Source organism: Porites lutea, chromosome 1, assembly GCF_958299795.1.
Source record: "Porites lutea chromosome 1, jaPorLute2.1, whole genome shotgun sequence".
Lineage (NCBI taxonomy): Eukaryota > Metazoa > Cnidaria > Anthozoa > Scleractinia > Poritidae > Porites > Porites lutea.
In genome coordinates, this window is record NC_133201.1 from 39934318 (window position 1) to 39960175 (window position 25858).

At 37.8% G+C, this 25858-nt stretch overlaps 1 protein-coding gene across 1 annotated transcript; it reads right to left on the reverse strand.

Annotated features, from left to right (window-relative positions):
- Positions 1-496: 496 nt before the first annotated feature.
- LOC140950400 (uncharacterized) lies at positions 497-25031 on the reverse strand. Its single transcript, XM_073399621.1, has 16 exons — positions 24942-25031; positions 23688-23833; positions 22785-23033; positions 21616-21780; positions 20586-20699; positions 19658-19783; positions 19180-19276; positions 18285-18503; positions 16227-16603; positions 15332-15499; positions 10601-10711; positions 9776-9895; positions 9445-9535; positions 7305-7679; positions 6806-6934; positions 497-3530 (listed from the first exon to the last, which is right to left on the reverse strand). The coding sequence occupies exons 1-16, from the start codon at positions 25009-25011 to the stop codon at positions 2893-2895; spliced, it is 3195 nt and encodes a 1064-aa protein (XP_073255722.1). The 5' UTR covers positions 25012-25031; the 3' UTR covers positions 497-2892.
- Positions 25032-25858: the final 827 nt, after the last annotated feature.

Sequence of the window (25858 nt, forward strand, 5' to 3'; positions counted from 1 at the left end):
GGGCCAAAATTGCAAATTTGCACGACTCCATTGTCTCGCATTTTGCAGAAGAGGCTTGAGCACAAAGAAAACCAAACGAAATATAGAAAAATGACCAGAAAGCCTCGGGGTGATGTTAGCATTTTGTATTGCTAATTAAAACAAGAACAATAACTCTGTAACTGCACCTGCAGTATACTCTTTTCTAATTTTCATTGTTTTTTAATGTCTAAGATCTTCCTTTCATCTACAGTGAACGTCACAACTTTGATTTCCTCGGATACTCATACAGAGGCTCACTGTTTATCACGATTCTCTTGTATCATGATGTTCTTGTGGCGTTGAGTTGTTATCGTTAAACGCCCATGCTCAAATAATCATTGTGGTAGCTCCTTTGTGTTTTTTGTTTCGGAACGGTCCAATTAATGTCAAAATAATTAGAATTAGAATTTGTGGCAATTAAGAAGAACAGTTTTCATTTTGCGCAGGTCATTTACGGTCTAACTAGCCAACCAGATCGACTGAAAAAGTTTAATGTACAAACTTGATGGTCACAAAAATTATTTCGATAAAACTACTTTTGTAATTAACCTATTACAAATAATTTGTTCATATAACAAAGTTATAAACAACATTTAAATCATAATTTTTGATTATTTCAGGTAACGTCTACTATGGTTTTTAACGGTTTCATTCCTGTATTCATTCCTATTTTTTTTTAAATAAATGCAAAATAATTTCAGAAAAAGACACACACTGTATGAGATAATTTAAATCAGTAAAAGTTAAAAAACCAGCATCATACTTGAATAATTCTATGAATTTTTCTCGCCGTAATCAGGATTTCTTTTTTTCTTGCCATTAATCTTTAAACTGTAGATCTCACGCATTCTAGGTATCCTAGCTACTGATTATCAGCTACTACATTTAGATATCTGCACGTACAACAGATATCACTGGTACTGGTCTGTTCCGACTATAGAATAGTCCAGTTTCGTATTAAAAATTACCGCTGAATATAAACATTAACAACACATTCATACAGGGTTAGCCTCGACGTAAAGTAAAATATTCAGAAATTTTGGCAAGTAAGTGTTTGAAATTTGAATATACACAATAGACAGAGTAATAAACAGGTTTTTTTCTCGATGGAATTTATGAATATATTACTTCAGATTGAGGCTAAGGCTGTAAAAAATGCGTCTTCACTTCTCTAATTCAGCGGTCATAGCGAACTCGAAAATGGACTATTCCACTTAACTCCCCCCCCTCACCCCTCCATCGTTGCCCACCAAAAAATCGTCAGTTCCATCTTAGGAAACTGACACAAACACATCAGTTTACTTGAACGACGTTTTTGGTGAAAGGGTATTGGGTAAGTAGTTTCACTAGTATTGTGCCGGAAGGAGGAATTGCAGTCAAGATAGGATTTGTTGAGTATCTTGTATAGTGTAAAAGTTATCTCACAATTTTTAAGAAACGAGCTATTTTCGCGAAAAGGAGTTGCAAACTTACTGAGTTAAAGGCTATTCCGGCATTTCAAAATATAGATATATATGGCCGGTCGATTGGTAGGCCATTATTAAACAGCTAATATTTAACAATAATTCCTCGAGCCCGAATGGGCTCTGAGTCAATAGCCCTATTGACTCAGAGGCCATGAGGGCGAGAGGAATAATTCATTTAGTAAGATCCAACTAGTCGCTCAAAAATAACGAGAATAAAAAATTTTAGCTAGTTAAAGCTAGACTTTAATCCTTTTTTGCCGCCAAAAAGCCCGCGCTTTTCGCTACTAGTGGGCTATAACATATAGCCTGGTAGTAGCTCAACCAATCAGAACGTAGCATTGATAATAGACCACTAGTTGGATTTTACTAAATTGACTTAGTCAAGGCTAAAACCGAAGCTCCCGTTAATTAATTTATAATTAACTTCAAACAATAAACTGCAGGGGCACCCAACGTCTATTTTCGGAAAATATCTGTTCGGAAGACGATTTGAGATCTAGAATTTTCGGAACATTTGTTGTAAAATTTGTTGCTTGCCTGCCTCTTCTAGGATTTTTGAACATCTAAAAATGGTATAATTGCCAATTTTTAACGGATTTTTACCCTAAAAAGGTCACCTAGAATTTTCGGGAGCCTCTTTTCTGGCTGAAATTTTCGAAGAGGTGAGTTTTGATCCCTATAATTTTCGGATCACTAGACTTTCAGCTAGGAAATCCGAACAGATGAAAAGTTTTAGGGGATAAAAATATGCCTATATGTACCGTTTAAATACTAAAATACGTTTAACAATGCTATGTTTCAGTGGTTTTGAACTATATTCTCGATGGGTGCCCCTGAAACGTGTAACCATATAGCGTTGTAAAGAAATGGGAGAACCATATGACTTTTGAGGGAGGGATTCAGCGATTTTAGAGGAGAAAAAATAATCTGCAAACAGTCCAGGATCAATCACACCAAAATCACAGTAGAAGGCTTGGAAACTCAAATTCTTGCCGAAACAAAATTTCCAACTCGCCTACCTACAACCCTTTCGTAATTTTACTAAGGCCCGTTTTAAAAACACGATACTCCTCAGTGGGTGGCGATATAACACGTGCAGGGGGGTGATTTATCGTTTTCATCTCCCTGCTTAAAGGAAAGGCCACAACGAAAATTGGACCACCCCTGATTTTTTGTGTTCGCTTCATGTTTTCTTCACAAAATCATGTCTACAAATCCGGTAGCGTATAAGTTCATTTTATTAATGTGAAAGGGGAAGGCTAGGGTATGAACATGAAATGGAATTTCCCCCTTCTCCCTTATGTCTGGTGGAGTTTAACAATCCAATCTCCTTCCCTTTTGATCTCCCTCCCTTGAAAAGCAATTTAACTGGGCGCAACAGCGTGGAGTCTGCTAGGGGTTCATATTATGATGGCCTCAGTTTCATCTCAGTGAATTTAAGAGAGATACCAGGACGGAAACCATCCCACACAACTCCTTTCCAATTCTGTGTTTGTCCCAGGTCTCCCAGGTATGCTCCGTTTAGATTGGTCTGGTGGCAATATTTGTACCACCAGGCACCAGTCCATGTCACAGCACAGTTACCACCCCATCTGTCATTATCTCTGTCTTTTGTGGTAAATGCCATGTTATTATGATATGCTGAAAACGTATCTCCCGCCGTCCCTGAATATGAACTCACTTCAAGTCGATACTTCGCTTGCTCATCGCCAATGTTAAACTTCCCATATTTGGCATATGCTCTTACTCCGTTCCAGTCCTCGAGCTCTACTCGCAAGGAACAGGGTCTAGCGGCCGTCAGCCTCTGGATCTTGTCGTTTCCTAACCAGAACTCAGCCGTCAGCTGACCAAAGCCTGATTTGTAATCGTTCCATCCGCGATAGAAGTCTACCGAGCCATCTTGTCTTCTCTGAAAGACAGTCCACCCTCCACCATCAGTACGCATGTCACAATATACATTGAAGGATCCTTTACCGTCTGGGTCCACAGAATATACTCCACTCTGAGTATGGCCTGATTTTAACAGCGATAAACAATCTCGATCTGAAAGTATGAATAAACGTTCTATAAGCTACAGCGTTTTCACCGGAAAAGGCACCGTCGGTAGTAATTTATGCACCCTTCTAATGGAGAGAATGAAGCTTTCAAAGCTGAGTCTAGCGGGAGCCGATTATTGGATGGGAGTCACTGTGAGTCGTTTTGTTTATAAAGAAAAAGAACAATAACGAAGACGGATATTTTTAATCATACATGAATATGTAAATATCAGGGTGTGGTGAATTTTCATAATCATTACTTATTGAGGCGTGTTGCAGAATTGTTTAGCATCGTTCCAAAAAAGCTTTTATTTTTTTTTAGCAGTATAAAAGCCCCACCCTCGATTAAGTACGGCACATAAAAAGAAAAAAGAGATACAGAATCAGGCATCTTTTTTTTTTCAAAATTCTTTTCGAATGTCTGTAGCTACATTTATAACGGCGGTGCCTATTTTCTAGCTTTCCACATGAGGCATCTGGAACGTCATCGCGTAGGTTAAAAGCTAAATTTTGATTAAGAGCTCCACTTTGCTAGCTTCTATCCCGCACGAACTTATGGAATGTTTCCATAAAAGGCGCTACAATGCCTTAAACTCAATACAAATATAACAATAGTCGAAAAACCTGACCTTGTTTCCCGTTGCACTGCAAATCAACACTATCGTCTCAAATTTTAAAAAGACGATATGATCGTTGCAGTGGTAATTGCAATTTAAGCAATTGCAAATAAACCGGAAAAAAATTTTCGTCTCAGGAAAACATCGAAACGTCGCGATCAATAAAGAAAGTGGCTAATTAGTCTAGCTTGCTTTATGTGCGAGACTCAGAAAATGAAAGCCTTTTTGTTGCTGTTGTTTTTTTGTTTGGCGTGCGCGTGCCAAAAGGGGATTGATGGTCCCAGGTGTTCCTAGCGGAGACCGTGGAAACTGGGTATAAGAATCGCGACGTGTCATAGCGCCATGCTTTATTTTGTGATGAAAGCTTAGGAAATATTGATGTGAAAGGTGGAGAGCTTTTCCGGAACTGGTCGGTCCACGAATTCTATCGCTTGAAAGCGTTGATAACTTTGGAACAAATGAATGCTTAAGTGAAAATTTCTTTGATGAGGCTATAAACTGGTCCGGTGTTGTAAACTTTAATTGTATGTAAGTGGTTCTTGTGATAAGCACGCGGTTTATTTTCGTTGATTATGACGCGCCATGTTCATCACGTTTTTGGTCTCTGGCGATGATGTAATTTCTCTCCAATTAATTTTCGTGTATTTATACGCCCGTTCTCAATCATCGTAGAATACGATATGAAAAGTAAATAACCTGAAGAATACTCGACCGTCGATAAAGTAGGAAGTGAAAAACTTGTAGCGAGGAAATCATTTTTCGTGTAGGATTAGTCGCCTCTTCATTTCTTATCTACCGGTAATCTACATACAAGCGAGACTCGCGGCTTTTTTTAACAGCGTTCTTGTTGTTAGACAAAAGGTCATACACGTACCAAGAACAATAAAATCATAATTATATTGACCACAAATATTTGAGCACAATCCTAAAGCTGATTCTTCGACATAAGAGATGTTCAATAAGCTTGCACGCCTTGTAAACTATCTCACCTTTTCTTATCATTCGTTAAGAACCGCATCGTTCTTTTAGAGACCTTCAGATCCGGCCTCCAGCACCAGAGACAGCGCTCATTGAGTACCAGAACAAGCCTCCGTTTTAGTTGATGGAAAAAGGATACACTTGACCCAGGGGGCTAAGTGAGAGGCAAAAAACTGCTGAAAAGCTTCAACAAAATAGAGAGAATAACAATGCTCCTGTACATAGAAAGGCTTCTGATATACCCGAACAGCTTTCAGTTGTAATCAAAGCGACCCTTTTTAATTAACACCAAAGACCGGCAACAGCAAAAATTTGATAAACGTTTGCGAGAGGAGCAGATGTTGCCTATTACTTGAGGCCGGGTAAAACTTTCTAGATGACCGTTCCATTCATGTTCAATTTTCGAAGCTTATCTAATAAATTTTCTAAAGTTTTTTTTTTTTTTACATTTCACTGCCTTCAAGTAGGTTAGGTTGTTTTTCGTAGCAAAAAGGAAACCATGATGGAGAGAGCAATCAGAAAAATTATCACTTTCTTAATGCGTTAAATTGCGTTAAATTTTGAGGAAAATAGCACTGAAGCCTCTGTAACTTCGAAAAGACTCAAGTTTCCATATGATGAACGAACAGATACAAGTTTTATAGCGCCGCTTAGAATGCATTTCTAGAGATCTCAGGGGCACCCAACGTCAATTTTCGGAAAATATCTGTTCGGAAGTCGATTTGAGATCTAGAATTTTCGGAACATTTGTTGTAAAATTTCTTGCTTGCCTGCCTCTCCTAGGATTTTCCAACATTTTAAAAATGGTATAATTGCCCATTTTTAACGGATTTTTACCCTAAAAAGGTCACCTAGAATTTTCAGCTAGGAAATCCGAACAGATGAAAAATTTTAAGGGGATAAAACTATGGCTATATCTACCATTTAAATACTAAAATACGTTTAACAATGCTATTTTTATGTAGTTTTGAACCATGTTCTCGTTGGGTGCCCCCGAGATCTAACAGTACTGACTCTGGATAGCCCGAAAAGTGTTTTCAATTTAGTAGGAGACCGTCGTTGGGTACCCCTGTAAGATCCTCAGGCAACACAGAGGTTTCACTGTTACAAAAATGTTCGCCCAAAAAAAAATGTTCGAGACGATGGTATATGGCCACTGATATTTTTTTGTGACCTCGTTTCAAGGCATCGGCGCACTGGAACTCAAACAGAAGATGGCTAAAGAGTTTACGGATGTCCGAAGACGAAATAGCTCCATTAGTGACTAAAACTGAACAGAGTTAAAGCAAAAATACGCAGAAAAAAATGTTTGACGGTTGTTATCTTCTTTTTCAGCTTTTTGAGGAGTATCTTGCGTATTCTGAAACTGCGAGTTTGAGAGAAAGGTAACTGTTTTGAAGAAAGTTTACGAGGATGTAAGTTTGTCAAGAGCTTAGAAATAGTTAGACATTTTGAATGAATAATGAATCAGTTATTGAATTGGGCTTTCGTATGATATGAAAAATTACGCAGGTTCTCAGAAATAGAGAAATGTTTTATAGGAATAATAATTTTAAAAAGTCTTTAAAAAAACACTGTCTGGCAATTTGCCCTTCTATCCTCCTTTGTGAGGATGGAACCGCCCATAAATCAATTTAAGCTGTTTTAGTTTTTTCCCTCCATATAAAAAGGAAGAAACTATACGTACAATTCTTGACACAATCAAAGCCGTCCCCAAGGAGGCCTCTGTTGCAAGTGCAGTTGAATGACCCTCGATAATTTGTGCAGCTGGCGGCCTGATGACAGTAATAGTTGTCCCTGCTGCACTCATTGAAATCTGTTAAAAAAAAAAAAAAGAAAAGAAGAAGACTACTTCTTAGACAAAAATTAAACAAAGTACAATGCACATGTTGTTTCAGAGATCAATTCGATTAATTTATTATTGTCCATGATTTTCACAATGACCATTACACACCTTGTTTATCTCCCTCCCCCCCAAAAAATGTTTGTAAAAGTATTGTCTTTATAATACCTGAGAAATTGGAAAATATCGTTATGCAAAGTTTTCAAGGTAAACAGCGTGTTTTATAGGTAATGTGAAAATCATCAGATCATTTAATTCATTTATTCATTCACCCAGCCACCCACACATGACAAAATGCACCTTGCACCAAAATGCACCATTTATTTAATTTTTCATATGCTACCTTTCTTGCAAGTATACTGATGACAGTCACTGCATTTAACGTCATTCCATTTGTATTTGTATTCAACACCCAGTGCATGCACACAGTCTTCATCCCGAAAGTTGTTTGGTTGGTTTTTGGCCCAAGCTGTAAAGTTCCCGGTACCATCATCTATCCAAGTAAAGGAACCCTCTGTGAAAATGTCATTGAATCCCAGCCAGGACTTTTTTCCATTGTGAAGATGCTGTAAAAATACATTTTCTTCGTTGTTTTGGACATCAACAAGAAACGCGTTTTCTTGTCGGCATTTATCCCGTGCGGTGGTCCAGTTTTGACAAGTCTTACTTGTTAAGTAGCAAAAGCCTTTGAAATAGGTCCAACCAGGCTCACAGATATCTGCAAAATACATAATGCGCCCAGCTAAGGGACCGTTTCTGTGATGCCGTAATTACTTTCACTCCGGAATGGGTTTTGTTCCAGAATGAAGTTCATACTGTATTCACATGATAAAATCGAACGGAGCAGGTTTTCGCGCCAGATCAGTTACGCATGCGCCACTCGCTCCAGACTACACGATTTGCGATTTTCAATCCAGAATAAAGTTCGTTTAAAAAAAAAAAAAAATGAAAATTCGAACCAGAACGAGAATTTAATTTTTAATCAAAACTGGAATGAACTTATTCCGGAACGGCTTGTCCGGGAACAAAATGTCGTTTCGATGTCATGTAAACAAATACAGGGAAATATAAGGAGATGGAATAAACTCTTTCCAAAATGAAAGTCATTCTGGTATCATGTAAATAGCCCTTAAGCTAAGGGTGTATAAATTGGTTGATTAATAGCTTTTGTTTATTTATAGCGCTTTTTTAATGCTCAAATAAACGAGAATGATGCGAAAATCGTCGAAAGTTTTGTCTAGACAAGGTTATTCCCCATTTTCCTTCGGTGAGGATACAATGCGCGGGGTGAACTTGAGGAATGGCATGTGGCATGACAGTTGCAGAATGGCATAATTATACTGAATGTTAGTGGTAAGAGCACTCTTGGCTTTTTTGGGGCAAAATGGAAGGAGCAGCCGGTCTGATAAAAATTCATTTAAGCGCGAGGATTTGAAGTTCATGCCGGGTCAAAGCAATCGTTGCTCGGAGCAAGAAGGTAAATGGCGTTTTATATTTCACCAAATGTGTGAAAGACTCGTAGACTATAAAATTCCGTTAATAACCATGTCCTTGAGTTTAGTCTTGCGATCTTTACACTAACTACCGTGGGAGACCGGGTCACCGCCTTCCGTTTCATCCATTGCTCCTTGTGGAAATAATTTTAAAATTTTGGTCAGCTTTTGTCTGGTAAAATAAGCTTCTGCAAAGTAATTTTTTAAGGCATGATACTTGTTTGACTTACTCCACACTTTGTGAATTACTCAGTGCTATTTTTTAATGTGATCATCATAAACCTAGTTAATAGCAAAATCATCTTTCTTTTTCATTTGTTTTCCATGACTCTTAGTGCTCACTTTCTGGGAGCCATTGCGTATAGTGTCTTTTTTGACAAACTCTTCATTTGAACCTTTCGTTTTTTGTCAGTGCTCTAATACATGCATACTGTTTCTCGCATTACCTTCGATCGTCGAATTTTCACTGAAACAACCGTTAATCGACCAGCAAAGAGAGCAATCGCTGCTTTCGAAAAACTACACGGGAAAACATTGTATTAGCTGAAATCAGATTTTCATACAAAACTTTAAAACAACGTACGTTGTTTTCTGCATTGCACGAACATGATAAATGCTGTATTTAATTTACTCCATCAGAATGCTTGACCATATAAGTAAATAATATGAAACCGCTAAAATAGCCTGCCAAAACGAAACTTTGCTTTCGTCAAGCTTTCAGCTTCCACTAAACGCTCGAATGTTTGTCTGAGTCTCACGGGTGAGTCCTGAGAAACATGAAAACTAGCTCTTTGCTATATATGTCAGTATATTCTTGAGTCGTTCTGCATGCATTTCACATACACTGTAATTATGCTATTCCGCAAAACCATTCCGCCTTTTACCTTCACCAATTTTCTTTTTGGAAATCGGGCGATTTTCACGAGCGATCATGAAAATCGGCGCCTACAAAAAGAGTCGTTATCCTTAGATGAAATAGTGATTACAGACCTGTGAGTACAACATAACTGACAGACAAGGGATCATATCTGGTCGCGTATAATTCTTTCACACATGCTCTGAATCCAGAGGTATTCATGTTCTGAAAACACAAACTTGACACAATTAAAACTGAAGCTGATTCTTGAGCTAAGTTGAAAGTAGTCTTAAATTTTCTTGTTCGACTTGTTATACACGAAAATAAATGTGAAAGGATCAGCAACGTCAATTTGTACAAAAAAAAAAAAAACACTGTATAATGTTAAGAAAGGAACTTCAGAATTTTCACAAATCATACATAATAAACGAGTTAGTTTGTCGGTAGGCTCTGGGAGAATTTTACCTCAATCCATGCGGTAATTCCATTGTGAATCGGTGCTGAATTCCCAGATACTGTAGTGCTGTGATTAACGGAGACAAGTACCGTCGGAGTCGAGTTATAAGTTCTCGTGAATAAAACGAACTACAAACAAACATACAGTCAATGTTTAAAATACTGTCTATTGATAGTAGTTATGCTTCAGCAAAGATAAGCCTCATTCTGGACTTCCCTTGGACTTCCCGTATACTAATTAAGTTCCTTCCCTTTATTAATATGCATATGGGTCGGGTCCATGACGTCACCCATTGTTATAACCAAGGGAAAAAGTGCGATCCTCCACGCTAATTAATTATTTGGAAGATAGGAAGATTCTACATGAGCCAATCAGGGTTAAAAGAGACCGGGCAAGTCTAGGTAAGCCTAATGTTTCTATTGTAGTAGAGAGATGCTCATTAGTGAACCTATCCAATTCATTATATATAGAGAAAGGCACTTAATTAGTATGCAGGAAGACACTTATACATATTAATAAAGAGAAGACAGGGGAGGACTGAGGAAGACACTAACGAGGCATATCTTTGCTGAAGCATAACTACTATTGGTGAACAATAAAAGTTATAATCTGTTGATTTGATTTGTGATGAAGGAATTGTTGGAGCATCAGACGTTTGGAATTGTATATTTATTTAATCATTAATCTGCATCTGCTTGCACCTGCATCCGTTTGCCTCGAATATGCAAAAAGAAAAAAAAAAACATTACCGAGAAGGTGAAAGGAACCTGAGCAAACGTCTACTAGCAAACGTGTAATTTTGTTAGTGTAATTTTGTTAAGTGCTATTCTTACCTTGCAGTATGCGTTGTTCATTTCGTCCAATGGCGGGTTCTTATTTGGAAACGGTATGTAGCCATGTTCGGTGAAAAGGGGCTTGTGCAAATTTGAGAAGGCAAACCAGTTCTGTAATAACGGGAAACAACAATAGTCATGATAAGTGATGTGATCAACCCGTCACAAGCACGGAACAAAGAAAAAATCTGAGTCCCCAACAGGAATTGAACCTGTGACCTTCCGTGCACCGGTCGGATGTTCTAACCGGCTGAGCTACGAAGGACTCGTGCGAGCTAAGCCATTTTCAAGGTTCGTATGATGTATTTGTATATGGCCCAGCTCGCCACAAGCCCATCGTAGCTCAGTGGTTAGAATATCTGAGCGGTGAACGGAAGGTCTCAGGTTCAATTCCTCTCGGGGACTCAGATTGTTTCTTTTGTCCCGTGCTCGTGACATGTTGATCACAACGCTTCTCATTATTTTCTTCACGAAACTTAAAATCAACCATCTTTCTTTATTTATAACAACAATAGTTATGCCACCAACACTAAGTAACAGTCGTATAACCTGCAAATTCGAACAAAACTGGCAACGGGTTTTCGACGGGACCACTTCCGAGTACGCAAACCTTTGAACCATACCACTATGCGGACCAATTACTTGAGCCAAGTAAGACAAATGACAAATCATTGAACCAGGATAATGATCTTAGTAAGAATTGTGTAAGTAACAGTGCCTTGAATCCACCTAACTCAAACCTTTAATTCCCTAGTTTACCAAAAGTGAGAGGCTGTAAAATTGCTTTTCTCAAATTTTTTTTCCATTTTATCTTGATGAAGCTGGTTTTACGTATATTGTATCCAGTTTCCCGATGCAGAATTTTTGCATCTTGGCTTGATGCAGTCAATTTTAGGTATTTTGCTTCCAGTTTCTCAGATGCAGAATTTTTGCATCGTAGCCTGATGCGGTCGATTTTGGGTATTTTGTATCCAGTTTCCCAGTTGCAAAATTTTTACATCTTAGCTAGATGCAGTCGATTTTAGGTATTTTGTATCCAGTTTTCAGATGCAGAATTTTTGTTTATAAAGCTTGGTGCAGTAGATATTAGGTATTTAGTATCCAGTTTCCAGATGCAGAATTTTTGCACCCTAGCTTGATGCAGTCGATTTTAGGTATTTTGTATCCAGTTTCCCAGATGCAAAATTTTTGCATTTAGTTCATGCAGAATGTTTACTTATGAATAATACTGCCTGTAAAAATTACCTGGTGAAATAAATACATTTTTTACTTCTTTAGTTTTGTTGTTGTTGGGAATACAAGATCTACAATGAGTGAAGAATAGACTTAGAGGAATTTCCATGAGGCTGACGGAAAATTACACGTTTGGAAAAACACATTTTAGTTTGGAAAGCGTTGCTGGTAAACTTAATGGTTAGCTTAATGTATTTATTGACTTAAAGAAAGCCTTCGCCACTGTTGACCATAACATCTTACTACGTAAGTTGTGCTGTTATGGTGTCGAAAGCAATGCTGTTAAGTTTCTTAAATCATATTTGACTGACAGAACACAGAGATGTTATGTAAATGGAGTCTTGTCCATAGAACAATATGTGTCATGTGGCATTCCCCAAGGCTCTTTACTTGGACCACTATTGTTCATAATTTATATAAACGATTCTCCCAAATGTCTACGGCATACAACACCTGGTATGTTTGCCGATGATACATAAATTGAATGTTCTTTAAATAGTGACTTAACTGCAGCACATAATAATAATAAACAAATTGAGTTGCAATACTTGCAAAACTAGTTATATGACAATTGGCTCTCGGCAAAACTTGGCAAATGCCAAGCTCATGAATCTAGAGTTTGATAATAGACCTATTGAACATAAACCTTCTACTAAGTTATTTGGGGTTCATATTGATGAAATGCTAACCTGGGATAATCAGATCAAACATATTTCATCCAGTCTCTAAGGGCTTGCGAATGCTGTACTTAGCTAGAAAACTAACCGATAATCAAGAGACTCTTCAGACTTTTTTCTATTCACTTGTCCAGCCCTACTTTGACTATTGTGATGCTGTATGGGGTGACTGTTCCAAAACACGTCCTGACAAATTGCAAGAGTTGCAAAATAGAGCAGCACGGATTATCACTCGCGCAGATTTTTCTAACAGATCATCAGATGTACTAAATTCGCTAGAGTGGTCAAACTTAGAAGAAAGAAGAAGGAAAGAAGGAAGGCACTTATTAGTTACGATGTTTAAAGTATTCAACAATAATTGTCCGACGAACCTTCGGGAGCGGTTTCATAGAACCTCTGAAATTCACGACTATAATTTGAGGGGTTCTAACTATGATTTCCAACTACCACTACCTAAAACAAATTTTCTTAAGCGTTCATTTTCTTATCGGGGTGTAATGGCTTGGAACCAATTGTCAAATCAATTGTCGAGTGAATACTTACAGTGCTCTTAGTTTTGATCGAATAAACTTGAAAATGTGTCTGTAAACCCTGAGGACTGGGATGTTGACTTTGCCTTTCCAAATTTTACCCTAGCTTTGTTTTAATGAGATCGAAGCTGATGTAGAAACTAAATCGTAACCTTACCGAGGAAGAGAATTCTAGTCAGTGTTTGAAAATTTTAACGCAGATCACAATTAAAGACGAGAATGAATTGGCAGAAAGAGAGGTTTTCCCAAAAACAATTAACGAGCGAATCCTTCGACATTTAATGACAACAAACTTACCTTGAAAAGCTCTTTGCCTTTTGCAGTGTTTTTTTTTTTTTACAAGGACAAACGGATACCCTGCTAGCAGAGTCGCTTCGATCTTTCCTAGATAAGTCGGGAAAGAGGAGGCGACTCTGCCGACATCTTCAAGTTCCTTTGATCTGCCGATCATCCAGCTTTTTGGATGAGTCAGATAAGTTTTATACTGGATAAACCAGTTTTATCTGTGCACGCACGCATATTCTGGAATTTTGCTGACTCTTTCTGCGCCCACGCTCCATAACAAAACATATAGCTGTCGCTTCAATTTCATGCGGGAATTTTGAGAAAATTATAGATTGAACGTTCAGTTTTAGAAAATTGGAAAATGTACCCAGATTCGAGATGGATTTTGTTTTGGATTTAACCATGTACTTAGCCGATTTTACTTGCGTGAACCGATCCACGATCCAGTAAGTCATGTTACGCGAAGTTTTTGGAAGGATTAACAAATGGGTTTTGAATAAAAATATTTAAGAAACAATATCTTTGCTTATTCTACTGTGTCTGATATAACCTTAATTCAAAATACGATCATGAGGCTACAGAATCCATGTTGCATTTTAATGATCGATGCTTTTAGAGCTGTTTGTGGATAACACCCGACTTGCGATGCCAAAAACGTCTTTGGATTTTGTGTTTTTCTACGACGTCAATCAAAATCGGCGCTTTCTTCGCTTTCTTGCATTTTATGTATCTTAGCTAACCTCTTAGGAAACAAAGGTCGTCGCTCGTGATTTGTGATTGGTGGATTTCGACCCGTTTTGTGTGTTTTGTGTTTGAAGGTTAGGTGCTTTGTTTTTAAAAAGCACCGTAACTTTTATCTTAGCTCTAACATTTTTTTATCTTCTTTACATTGAAACATGGCAAGATTAGATTCCAAAGGTGAATTTGTTCCTATAGAGCTTCCAAATCCAGAGAAAACACGGCTACGGAAGGGTGAAAACGAACCGGTACGTTCCCGCTAACATTTACATTTGCTGACAAACACAGTGGATGCTACGGTCACGGTTTGATTGACGTCGCAGAAAATTTGAATTTGGAGCATGCTCAATATGAATTGTCGAGGATGTCGGCAGAGGTTCCTTCCTCTTCCCGACTCTCGGAAAGCCTTTGTTATGTGCTATGTTTTCGTGCGCCAATAAAAACTTTCTTTTTGACGCCTGTCAAATGACTGTCAAATAGTGTGTCCTGCACTTGTTTCCGGTCTCCCAAATAGGAAGAAGCCATATAATAAACATCTTATTAGCCTCGTTTTTTTCGGTCCGTACTGTAAATTACGGATCCTCGTTTTTTTCCATCGATTTATGGCCCGCGCGCTTCGCGCTTGGGTCATAAATCGATGGAAAAGACTCGGTCGACTCCGTAATTTACAGTACGGACCGAAAACTCGGCTAATAAGAAGTTTTTATCATGTTTTTATCTTATTTCTTTATGACTCATCTTTTGTTATTATGTTGCATTTACATTTTTTTCCTATTTTTACTAGTATTATTAGTCTTGCTTACCATACAAACTAGATAGTCATGTTTATGAGAGTCGATAGAACAGATAAAATTGTAGTTAATCACTACTCTTAATTTTTATAACTTGTAATTATCAAACGGTATGTCTGAAAACCAGCTTGCTGAGCCATTTACCGTGTTTAAATAAAGTTGATTGATTGATTGAATTCGAATCATGTATTTTTTTTTTCAGAGGGAGTAGGGGGGAGGGTCAACTTGAATCTTGCCTTTTTGTCAGTTTTTCCTCCTGTCATGCTCTGTCATGCAGGCATCATGGAAAGGACACAAAGTCCACTTAGGCGCTGCGTGAACGCGAAGAGGGAAGAAACCGGTTGTTGACCCTTTATTCTTCCAGTGAGCAATTTTTGTAAGTATCGCCTCATGTCTAAACAGCTACCCGGTAATCATATCTCGAGTGATTTTTATTATTAAATAGCAGCAAACACAGTCCTTACAGTAAGTACATACCACACTGATATCCTCGTGTCTACCGTCAAAGTTTTGCATTTCACGAAGACAGACTTTTAATGAGTCCTTGGTTACATCTTCGGTCCAGATGAGAGCAGCATCATACTCTTTACCAGTCTTCAGGTGCTCTGATGTCACAAGGACCACTGGCGCATCAGGAAACTTGTCCTGCAGAAACGGTAAAAAAAGTCAAAACACAGTCGGTTGAAAGCAATCTGAGCAATAAAAGGTAATTTGTTTTACTTTTAAATTATTAATGTTTCTAGAAGAAACTGATGTAATACCTTACTTATACGTTATTATCCATTAGTAAAGCAGAAAATGGTGAGCTTTTTTTATTCCTGTTGGTCACCTCCATTTTCCAAAAATTGCTCAAGAGTCAGTGCGTATGGTTTCAGTTTTTATGTCTGCTGTGCGCTTGTGATGATATCTGTCATCTTTTCTGACGCCCAAAGTTACTTCGCCACAAATCCATGACATATTACAATTCATAACATCGTGATTAAAGAATATATGGAAACCTCAACCACAAAAATACAAGAACAAAAAGTAAAGGTAGCATTATTTATAAAAAAAGATATAATATGCATACAACAGCTAAAGACTGATAAACTCTGCAGTGTGCGAACTGGCCTCCAGATTAGGTACTTACGTACCAAAACGATAGCTTGGTGATTACAGTTTCTATGGCAACTGTAACCACAAAAATAACCAATCGAGCTAGTTCACGGGGATGGCTACAGTTCTCTTTGTATACCCTGTTTAGGACAGACTTGCGCAAAATTACATACTCCGGAAATCCGGAATCCCCCGGAAAATTGTTAAGGAAATTTAGACCAGAGCTTTATGTATTATAGAGTCAATTTGCTGAATAAAGACACTTTCCAGTCCTCACCTTAGGAAACGTTACATCTGCGCATTTAGTCCCAGACCACCATTTCTGCAACTGAACCGTACCCGTCAATCCTTCGGTTGGTGCTCCTTGATAAGCCATCCAGTCAATAGTGGCAAATGGATTAGTGCTTTCTTCTTTTCTCCCCGATTGCATGACACAGAGTGTGAAATTGTTTGTGCTGATACTTTCTATCCACGAAGTAACAGCGTCGTGGACTGTCACAGAGTCATTCAGCTTCATGTGATTGACGGTTATTTGGACATGAACTTGTTTATCCGGATAAAACCGGTATGGAGGGAACGCAACAGTCTGACAGTTAGAATCTGACCATTTTGGAACGTGGAGAAGATCTACACGGCCCCGAAGAATTGGGAAACCTGTTAGAAAATAATTTTTTGTGTTATTTTCGTTGAATGGCTTTTTGTTGGGGACTAGCAAGCTCTTGAGGAAAAGACAACTGCTCAAATTTTACTGACTCTGTTTTATTTTATTCCCCTGGAGCTGACTCTACTTTTCTCTCACTTGTATTATTGTAATTCTCTCTAATTTCAGTGCTATATACCCATTTTTTTATATTAGCCAACAAACCATCTGGCCTGCTTAGTGAAAATTTCTAGAAAGAGCTTTTTGGGAAGGAATGGGCAGGTCAGGTTGTTGTTGTTGTTTTTTTTAACAAAGGAGATACATGATCACTTCTTTCTTTAAAATTGTTTTAATTTTATTGTTTTTGTTCTAATTACGAACTTTACTGCAGGTTTGCTACAATCCACTTTCTAAAAACGTTATGGCACCTCCTTTTGATAATGACTGGGATGGCCTAGAACCATTGAGTTATTAAGAAAACGATTTTCTTTCTTAAATTTCACCTTCAAGCTTGGATGATCCAGTTCTTATAAATCAAGAAGTGCTATATATAAAAAGTACAACGAACCGGATCCTAGACGGAATTCTTACAATAACAGCGAGAAAAGTACTAATCAAATTTATAGATTGAAAACATCATGTCCGTTTGTTGATCCACAGAAGGTGTTATTAAAGCTTCTTCATGTAAAATAACTGGCTAAACTTTCTTCAAATTAACTTTGAACTTGATCGTAAAAGACAAAGGACAAATTAAAAATGCACTACACTGTAGAAGGCAGAAATCAAGACAATAGATAATCGCTGTAAAAGTTATCTGAGAATTGGGGAATATTCTAAACCATTATTTTTTAAATAGTTTTAATTGCAAGTAAAGAACTACGTGAATGCGATCAAAAAGAGGAAAAATAAGCTAAAAAAGGATAGATTCCTAACATCGCATTTAGCATTTTATCTTCTTTTTTTATAAATTCAACTTTGTATTAACACTATTCCAAACTGAAGAAACACGCTTTTTAGTGTAAGGTTTGTTGTGGTTTTTCTTAAAATTATTACTTGTCAACTATTATTAAGTCTATTCTTTTATATATCACTAATGATACTAATAATAACCACACGGCATGGCTTGTGAATAGAGCTTTTTTTTAAAAGCGAATTTACATTTACATTTACACGTATAAGGTCGGTAAAAACCGTTAGGTTATCACACCAACCGTAAAAATAAAAACAAACAAATAAATAGATGAATAAAATACAGATATATCAATATATAAAATAATGATATAAAAGTTAAATAAAGAAAACTATATAAACTATATATAACTATTATTTAAGAAAAGCTGTTAACCTATATTTAAAAGTTTCTAAGGAGGCTGATGAAACAATGGCCACAGGGAGGCAGTTCCAGTCCGCTATAGTTTTTGGAAAAAAAGAAAATTTAAAATACAAGTATTGACAGGAAAACCCTTAACAGCAACTATAATCCCCTCACCGGAAGGTTACCTGAAGTTCACAATAAACAAAAATCAAACAACGTATAAAATGTTATTGCCCCTGATTCGATTTGAAAGTAAACATAAGGCCGTTTACGAGCGTTGCACATCTTAGGAGGCAAAAACAACTATGACGTCCAGTGCTAAACTGAAAGACAGGAAATAGCTAAACTTTATACCGCCCCCCGACATGGCATATCGTTACCTTCACAGCTTCCTGGGTGATAGACGAGATTATTTTCAAGTCCTCTGCAATAGCTTAACTTATGCCAGCATTGGTTGTCGTATGTTGTTCCATTTGCAGTGCATACGGGATCTTGATATGAGGGGCATTGGTCGTCACACTCACACCGAGCGTCATGTGCACTGTAGGTCCTACAGACTCCAAATCTAGGGCAATGCACGTTCAGGCATGGGTTCCGGTCTAGTGTACAAAGAAACAATTTATCAGTTATTGTTACGTTTTCCACTAAGGTAAGGTATTTCCTCGTTATAAGTACTTGTTTGCTTATGGGTTCAACTAATTTTTGTTATTTGTCTTCTCTTTTGCTTGGTTCTGCGAAACTTTAATGACTGATAATATTTCATATTCATTCTGTATATTAATCATTTTCTGTTCGGCTATAATCCCCACTTATCTTCATAACTAACTGGCACCGACCAAATTTGAAGATGCTATCGGCTGCGTGGCCGAGCGGTTAGAGCGTTGGCCTTGCAATTCGGAGGCTCTGAGTTTGAGTTCCGCTCTGACCGCTAGCTGAATTTGTTCACGGTAGTCCCGCGTTCAAATCCTCGGCCATGCTTATAAATAGCCAGATGGTTTGCCCTTGGCCAGCCGGCATTCAAAACCTTATTAAAGTGAAGAATTACGAAGATGGAGGCAAGTGTTATCGATCTAGGCCGCATGAGACTCGATCCCTTCGATCTTCATATGATTTATTCTTCATATCATTTACACTCAGCCTCCTTCAGTTGTTGTTGAATATCATCAGAAAATGTTTTGAATGAGCCGTTACCTCATACTTTTTCTTACACTGTCTTAATATACAGGTAATTGAGTCTAATTGAGAGTCTCAGTTAAACTCAATTAAAACACCTACCACCAGTAACAGCATAGCTGACCGTCAAGGGATCATGACTCGATCCTGATCCACTTAGATCTTTAACACAAATCTTCATGGACTCCAGCCCAACTTCCTATAGAGAAAGTGATACGTAGTATTCACCCTGAGGAAATGCGGCATACCATGACAGCCACTCTTATGGCCTTTGAACATTTACTAGAGCCTATGGGCTCACCTGCCTTATCTACTACTTTAAAACTTTAACTATGAATGAAATCATTAAATTTTCTCTCTTGGGTTTTCACTGCCTTTCCTTTCGAAGAAACTTGGTACCTGCATCACCTAACTAAAGGGAATCATCAATCAATGCTAATATAATATATGACAAAGAAAATGAAAAGGTGCAACAAAGCTCTGGGGAATCCCCATTCCCTTATTACACGTGACAAGAGAGGATAAACAAGTTTATGTTCTTTTGCACGTGACTATAAAGGATTTAGATGTTCAAACCTACCTCCAACCAGGCTGATATGATGTTGTTTTCTGGAAGAAGGAAGCTCTTTACTTTCCGATCATATCCATGATCCACCGAAAGAATCACAACTGGTGATTTGTAGAATGTTGTATTGAAAGGCACTTCCTTTAAATAGATAAATAATTAATTAAGCCAAGGCCCGGTTGTTTGAAGGACTATTAGGTTAAATTTAAATCTGGGTTTCCTTTTGTTTTCCTTTTGTTTCTCGGATAATTATTTTCATTTTTTTAAAGTATCCAGTCATCAAATTACAGACAAAAATAATTAAACTGAATTAACCTTTCAGGCCTTCATATCTGAATTCTAATTTCGTACTAACCCTGGGTTACCCAGCCAACCCGGCGCAGGTCAGTAAGTGAATAAATGAGAAAGTGGTCTCCTAAAATCTAAATACCTTACTTTCTCTATTTAATTTCAAGCGTCGAGTAAAACCCAATTCTTATATGCAACCAGTCTGCCAAAAATGTATATATAAACCTCGAAAGGAGTAATAACTGGACCTTACTTGCCTCCGCTCCATCAGACGAGATGGATTCTATTAATGAAATTCATAGTCTAGCTGCTGCCGAATACTTTGTGTAAGCGTGTAGCAGATGATAGAGCAGTTTAAGTACAAAGTTGAGCCTTGAACTGCCGCAAAGGGCCCTTTTTTACACATTTGTTTTTATATTTGTCTAATGAAGCATTAAAGAATTTTATTTAGCCCCAGCCCCTCCACCCTTTTCTTCCCCTTTTCAGATAAGGGTCCAGTCCAAGAACAACGGTGGAAAAAAACAAAACAAAACAAAACAAAACTATATAAGACAGTAACGGCAAAAAAGCCCCCCCCCCGCCCAACTCCCCCTAGGCTGTTGTTGTTGAATATAAAGCGGGATTGAGCCTTGAAGGAGACGTTTCAGTTTCTCACCTGACAGAAGCCGTAGTTGTTTTGCGGTGAAGGGTTTCCAGTGTTTGGAAATAATTGTTTTCCTGTAATTGTAAAATTAAGTTGACTTCCATTGCCAACGAATGCGAACCAGTCCTGCAGAAAAAGATAACAAGATTTTACAAGTCATTCTTTTTTCTACGTGATAAAGTTATAACCTGCGGTGACACGCAACACTTACTGTACGAAGCTACTGACTTGGCATTTTTTTTACTTACAAGAGACAGAATACCGGAGACGAGTACACTTTCGGCAATAAAGCGCACAATTCGTGTCACGCTTACTTCGATAAGTTTGTAAAAAACACTGTTCAAATCAATCGACTTTGCTTTTACTTCCGTTCCGTTTCAGTCAATGCTGGCGCGCAGAGTTGATTAACTTTATGTTGGCGCGTAAATTCACTCGTCATTTCAACATTGTTCTATTTGAAAACTGCCATTAATATTGTTGCTGTTATTATTTTAGCTGCTGCCTTATAATGTTGTGGTCGGACCGCTACCCTACAGTATTGAATTCCATTGTGATGTTTGTGCGGTAAAGAAGGGTCATATGGTGTTATCATGTAACCTATGATATAGTGTCCAAAGGGACGGTCAGGCGGATGAAATCTAATGTTTGCGAATGTTTCTTAATTCTCGCACATGTTAGCGTGACTGTTGGAAAGTGTTATAGAAAGACCCTGGAAATTAGGTTGCTGTACGTAGGGTCACACGTGATCACGACAGTGGAGCCTCCGGTCAGTGACCAATCAAAAGGCCAAGTATCGTTGGTCAAAAGCTGTCAATTCTAGGAGGAGGATGCTTACAAGAGTGAGGACTGATCTACGGGGAACAGATCTATCGCGCTTGAATGTCAGTTAAAGTGTCTCTGAGTTGCGTTAAGTACATAAGAGATGGTTTTAAACCGAAGAACTTATAACAACCGGTATGCTCACCTCAAACCTACCCGAGTACCCACGGATGATCAGATCAAGTGGAGACTTGACTGCACCAAAAACTTCAAGTTCACTTACCACAACTGTATCTTGGTGTTTTCCATCAAAAGGCAAGAATTCCCTAATGCAGACCTCAAATCCTCCTGAATTCACGTTTTCTAACCATACGTACATGGCATCATTTGGTTTTGTATTGCGAGTATACTTGACGGAAACAAACACATGTGGCCTAGAAGCAAAGCTCTGAGAAACAAATGTAGGATAGATTACTATAACTATAATAAAGAGGTAGCCAAGAGTAAAAGCCATGCTCTGACTTATTGAAATACTTATAATTTACTTAAAACAATAAACAACTTGAGAAGTCCATCAGTCCATACTTAACTTTTAAGAGGTATACTATTAAATTTATAAGGGGTCCAGGATGATTTTAAAAACAGGAAAAATACTGTGTAAAAAAACCTAGAATGAGCAGAATATCTTGCATCGACTGGATAGCGTTATATTTAAATCCGAAAGTTAGTAATCAAATTCGATTACAGTGGTAGGCTTGGAAAACGTTCTTCCCCAAGCTAATTTGAACCCGCAACCGCCCTCCACCCTTTTCAGAAGTTATTGAATGCCCCTTAATTTACTGTTATAAAGGCCAGTTTTATTACGGAATACTCTTCGGCGACGGTCAGTTTACTCGATACGGTTTTTCCAAGGGAAATTCTTGTGACGATAAAACCGCACGGGCAATAAGCATGATGGATGAGAAAACTACCACACGAAATCAAGCCTTGTTAGATACATCCCGGGACACTTAGCGGAGTATGCATAACCACTTTTATAAAATGTTGTATTTCCTCGAAAAAGCGCCCTGGCGCTATCCGGTATTAGTGCACTAATGGCACAGAACTGGAACAAGTAGTTCACTGGCACATCAAAAATCGTGCCGGAGCAGTTGTGGACTACGGTGTGGTGAGCTAACTCCTAAATATTTACTTCCGTCTCAGTGGATTCCAGTCCTCGCTCCTATGTACTCATTTATTTACTTCGCAGCCTTCCGCTATGATCTGCTTTTCGAGGTCGGTGGGTCTCGGCACTAAGCCCTCATACGAGCGAAACGAGTGAGTGAGCTATACCCTCTCCTGAACCTGATTATCCAACAATACAAATTTCGAATAGCAGACTAATTATTAGTTGTTTTAGTCTTCGATAACGTTAATCCGGGTCCAATTTTAGCAATAATCTATTTGTCTGACCTGAGAAAAAGCCTCTTTCTGGCATTTGGTTTCTGTGGTCCATATTCCACTAAAAGTGACGCTTCCATGAGCTAACATTGGTTTGTCCTGGAACGCTACCCAGTTGATTATTCCAGTGTTATTTGTGGAACCTGGTGCACGCGAACATAACTGAAACCCAGCAGTGTTTATTGACTCTGCCCACACGGCCGTAGGTGAATGAACTTTAGACGTCACATCTGCATGGCTCAATGACACGAATACTCGAACCTAAAGTATTTCAGTTTTAAGGCATACATCAGCGAATATTCTTTTTCATCGTTTATATCCGCATTTTTTAACATTCCTAGGAATTTTACGTACCAGGCATTAATAAATATTCCTGGGCTGCACTAAAACTGTCGCAAATATATTTTCCAGGAGTCATATCACACTTATATCCAGAATGGACGCACTAGCTGAACTCGGACTTTGAATACCTCCATGTTATAACTGTAATCCCTATATGACTTCATTTTTCCACAGAATTGCTGACGTTTATTTATTTGTTTATTTATTTATTTAAAACAATATTTAGTCAGAGGCGCCAAGCTAGTTCAGCGAGGTTGGTTTGAATGGATCCCTGATGAAAACAAAAAAAACAAAAAAAAACAACAACAACACAAAAGACAATAACAGATAAAAAATGGAACAACTAAGTATTGCAAAAGTATTGGAGGCTCAATTTGGCTTGGATCTTAAGTGCCTATCTTATAAGCCTGCATTTCTGAACACGACGTCATAAACACTACACTACAACTCGATCGTTAAGAGCATGAGGGCGTCTGTGTGGTTTATAATTACACTGACAGACACTCTCTGACAAGAGATTTGATTACTCCCTATAAACTAAAGCAAAATTATTTTCCCTTAATGTATACTTACAGTGCCAGACCCACTAAACGTTTGGGGAAAAAGCACACTGGTGCAGCGTGGAAGAGTACAATGCTCCGGCGCCTCACATCCGCTGTTACAGTTCCATCCTTGACGCGTCTGTGAAACGTTCACTTTTCCAAGCTGATAGGAGATCCCTTCGAAGGAAATACCCGATGTCTCATGAAGTTCAAAGCAAACTAATCATTAACCACATTTAGAGTTTTTTTCTTTCCTCAATGCTTTTATGACGATGATTCTCATAAGATAGGAGCCTGCTTTGAATGCTTTAGTAGGTCCTTATGTAAAGGGCCCGGGAAAGGGGATATAAATGAAAACTGAGCCTAACGGTTTCTTAAAAATTATAATTGTTGGAGAGCAACAAGAACATTAACTTGAATCAAATACTTTATTTACCACTCTCCTATCACATTTAGCTCGGCATTTACATGTCATTGTTAGAGCTTTCCTGTATATATGCAAAAGGGCAGAAAGAAAAGAAATCGAAAGATGAAAAACTAAAGTAGTAAATCGTTTCAACCCGTAGGTTGTAAGTGCCTAAGAATCACCGGCAAGAAGGCATTATAATGAAATAGGCTTTGAAAGTAAAAAATTGATGTTCCAATAAAGCGAGAATCCTGAATAAAATTGTGACTTCTCGACCACTAGATGCTTTTTACTCTATCGAATAGTTTGACCCAAATCATCCTCTACATGACATAATACTTGACAGTCTCACGAAATGTTCAGTTTGGATGAATCATTCGTTTCTACCTTAACAACAGAGGTCCATCGCAAACGTCGAGAACTTCCTGTTAATAGTTTAATCAAGTCTGAAGATCACGATGAATCTTGGCTTGCCACTGTCTAATTTTGCCAATTAGTTACCAAACGGAATGGAAAAAAAGGGCGTGTCGTGTTGTAAAATTCTCAAAGAACTCTAGTCATACATTTATGGTTTTATTGATTTCGTAATTATCAATAATTATGCCCTCTTAGGGTACGGGGAAAAAAAATGCTTGCGGGATTAATTTTAACTCAGTTTTGATTTGCTTTCGAAAGTTACGTTTCCGACGAGCTAAATCTGTTAAAGGAAAAAAAAAAGAAAAAAAAAAAAAGAGAGAGTAATCGCACTGGAAGAATTTTCCCTTAAACTTTCTAGCAAAAGTTAAGCAAATCAGTCGTAGGCTACATTATCCCTTTCACTAGTTGTGGAATAAATACAGAAAAAAATCATAATATTTAAATAGTATAGCAGTGGCGTACCTTTCACAGTTGGAACCGAAATTGCTAGTGTCAGGAGAAATGCAAAGGTGGAAAATTTTATGAAGTCCATTTGGGCACGAAGACTGCAGAGCTCAGGCACTTTGTGGCCCTTCGATCTGCAAGATATTTAATTTATAGGTGCAAATGTCTTATGGAGCGTAACAACTGACTTAATAAACAAACACTTTTGCCAAAGTAAACATGTGTTGGGCAATATTTACCGAGCAAAAACTGTAGGAATTTGAAAAAAAAGTGAATCGGCTTTTCAATAATATCTTTATTAAAAGGATGTTATATATTTCACGTTCTTGCATTATTGTGTGCTATGTTAAAGCACAACAATCCTAAACAGGAACTTTCATTTGTTTTTGATGATTACTACTTACAGATATATATGTTGTCAGCTTTTAACAGAAAGATTAGAAGACCTTTTGCGAATGCCAAAAAAAAGAACGGTTTCCCGGAGCACTCTTTGTTGGTTCTTCTAGTCACTGGGATTAGGAATTGGCCATTTTTAACACACGTAAGGCCTGTTGACCTGTAAGCTATTGGGGATCTCATTTGTGAGTGCAAACGTCTGCTGGCTCGAGGTATGTTACAAATCCCTCAATAAAGAAAATTGTAGGAGCATGTTTCAAAGCAGCCGTGTAAATAACGAAGCATCAAGTACAGACATTACCAAAGATTATAATTCGCAATCCAGCGTTATGAAGCTGGGGAATAAGCACGTTTTAGCTAAGTTGGTAATGGAAAAAGACTTATCTTTTTTTTTTTTTTTGCCAAAGTAAACATGTGTTGGGCAATATTAACCCAGCGAAAACTGAAGGAATTTGAAAAAGAGGGTATCCCCTTTTTAATGATAACTTTATCAAAAGGATGTTAATATATATCTCACGTTCTTGCTTAATTGTGTACCA

Bases quoted from the DNA above. Each gene is read 5' to 3' on its own strand.
- LOC140950400 (XM_073399621.1), bottom strand. From the start codon at position 25,011: ATGGACTTCATAAAATTTTCCACCTTTGCATTTCTCCTGACACTAGCA. The intron at 9,896-10,600 runs GTAAGAATAGCA...GTTTGTTTGTAG, and splicing joins TGAACAACGCATACTGCAAG to TTCGTTTTATTCACGAGAAC. The intron at 6,935-7,304 runs GTAGCATATGAA...TTTTTTTAACAG, and splicing joins TCAGTATACTTGCAAGAAAG to ATTTCAATGAGTGCAGCAGG.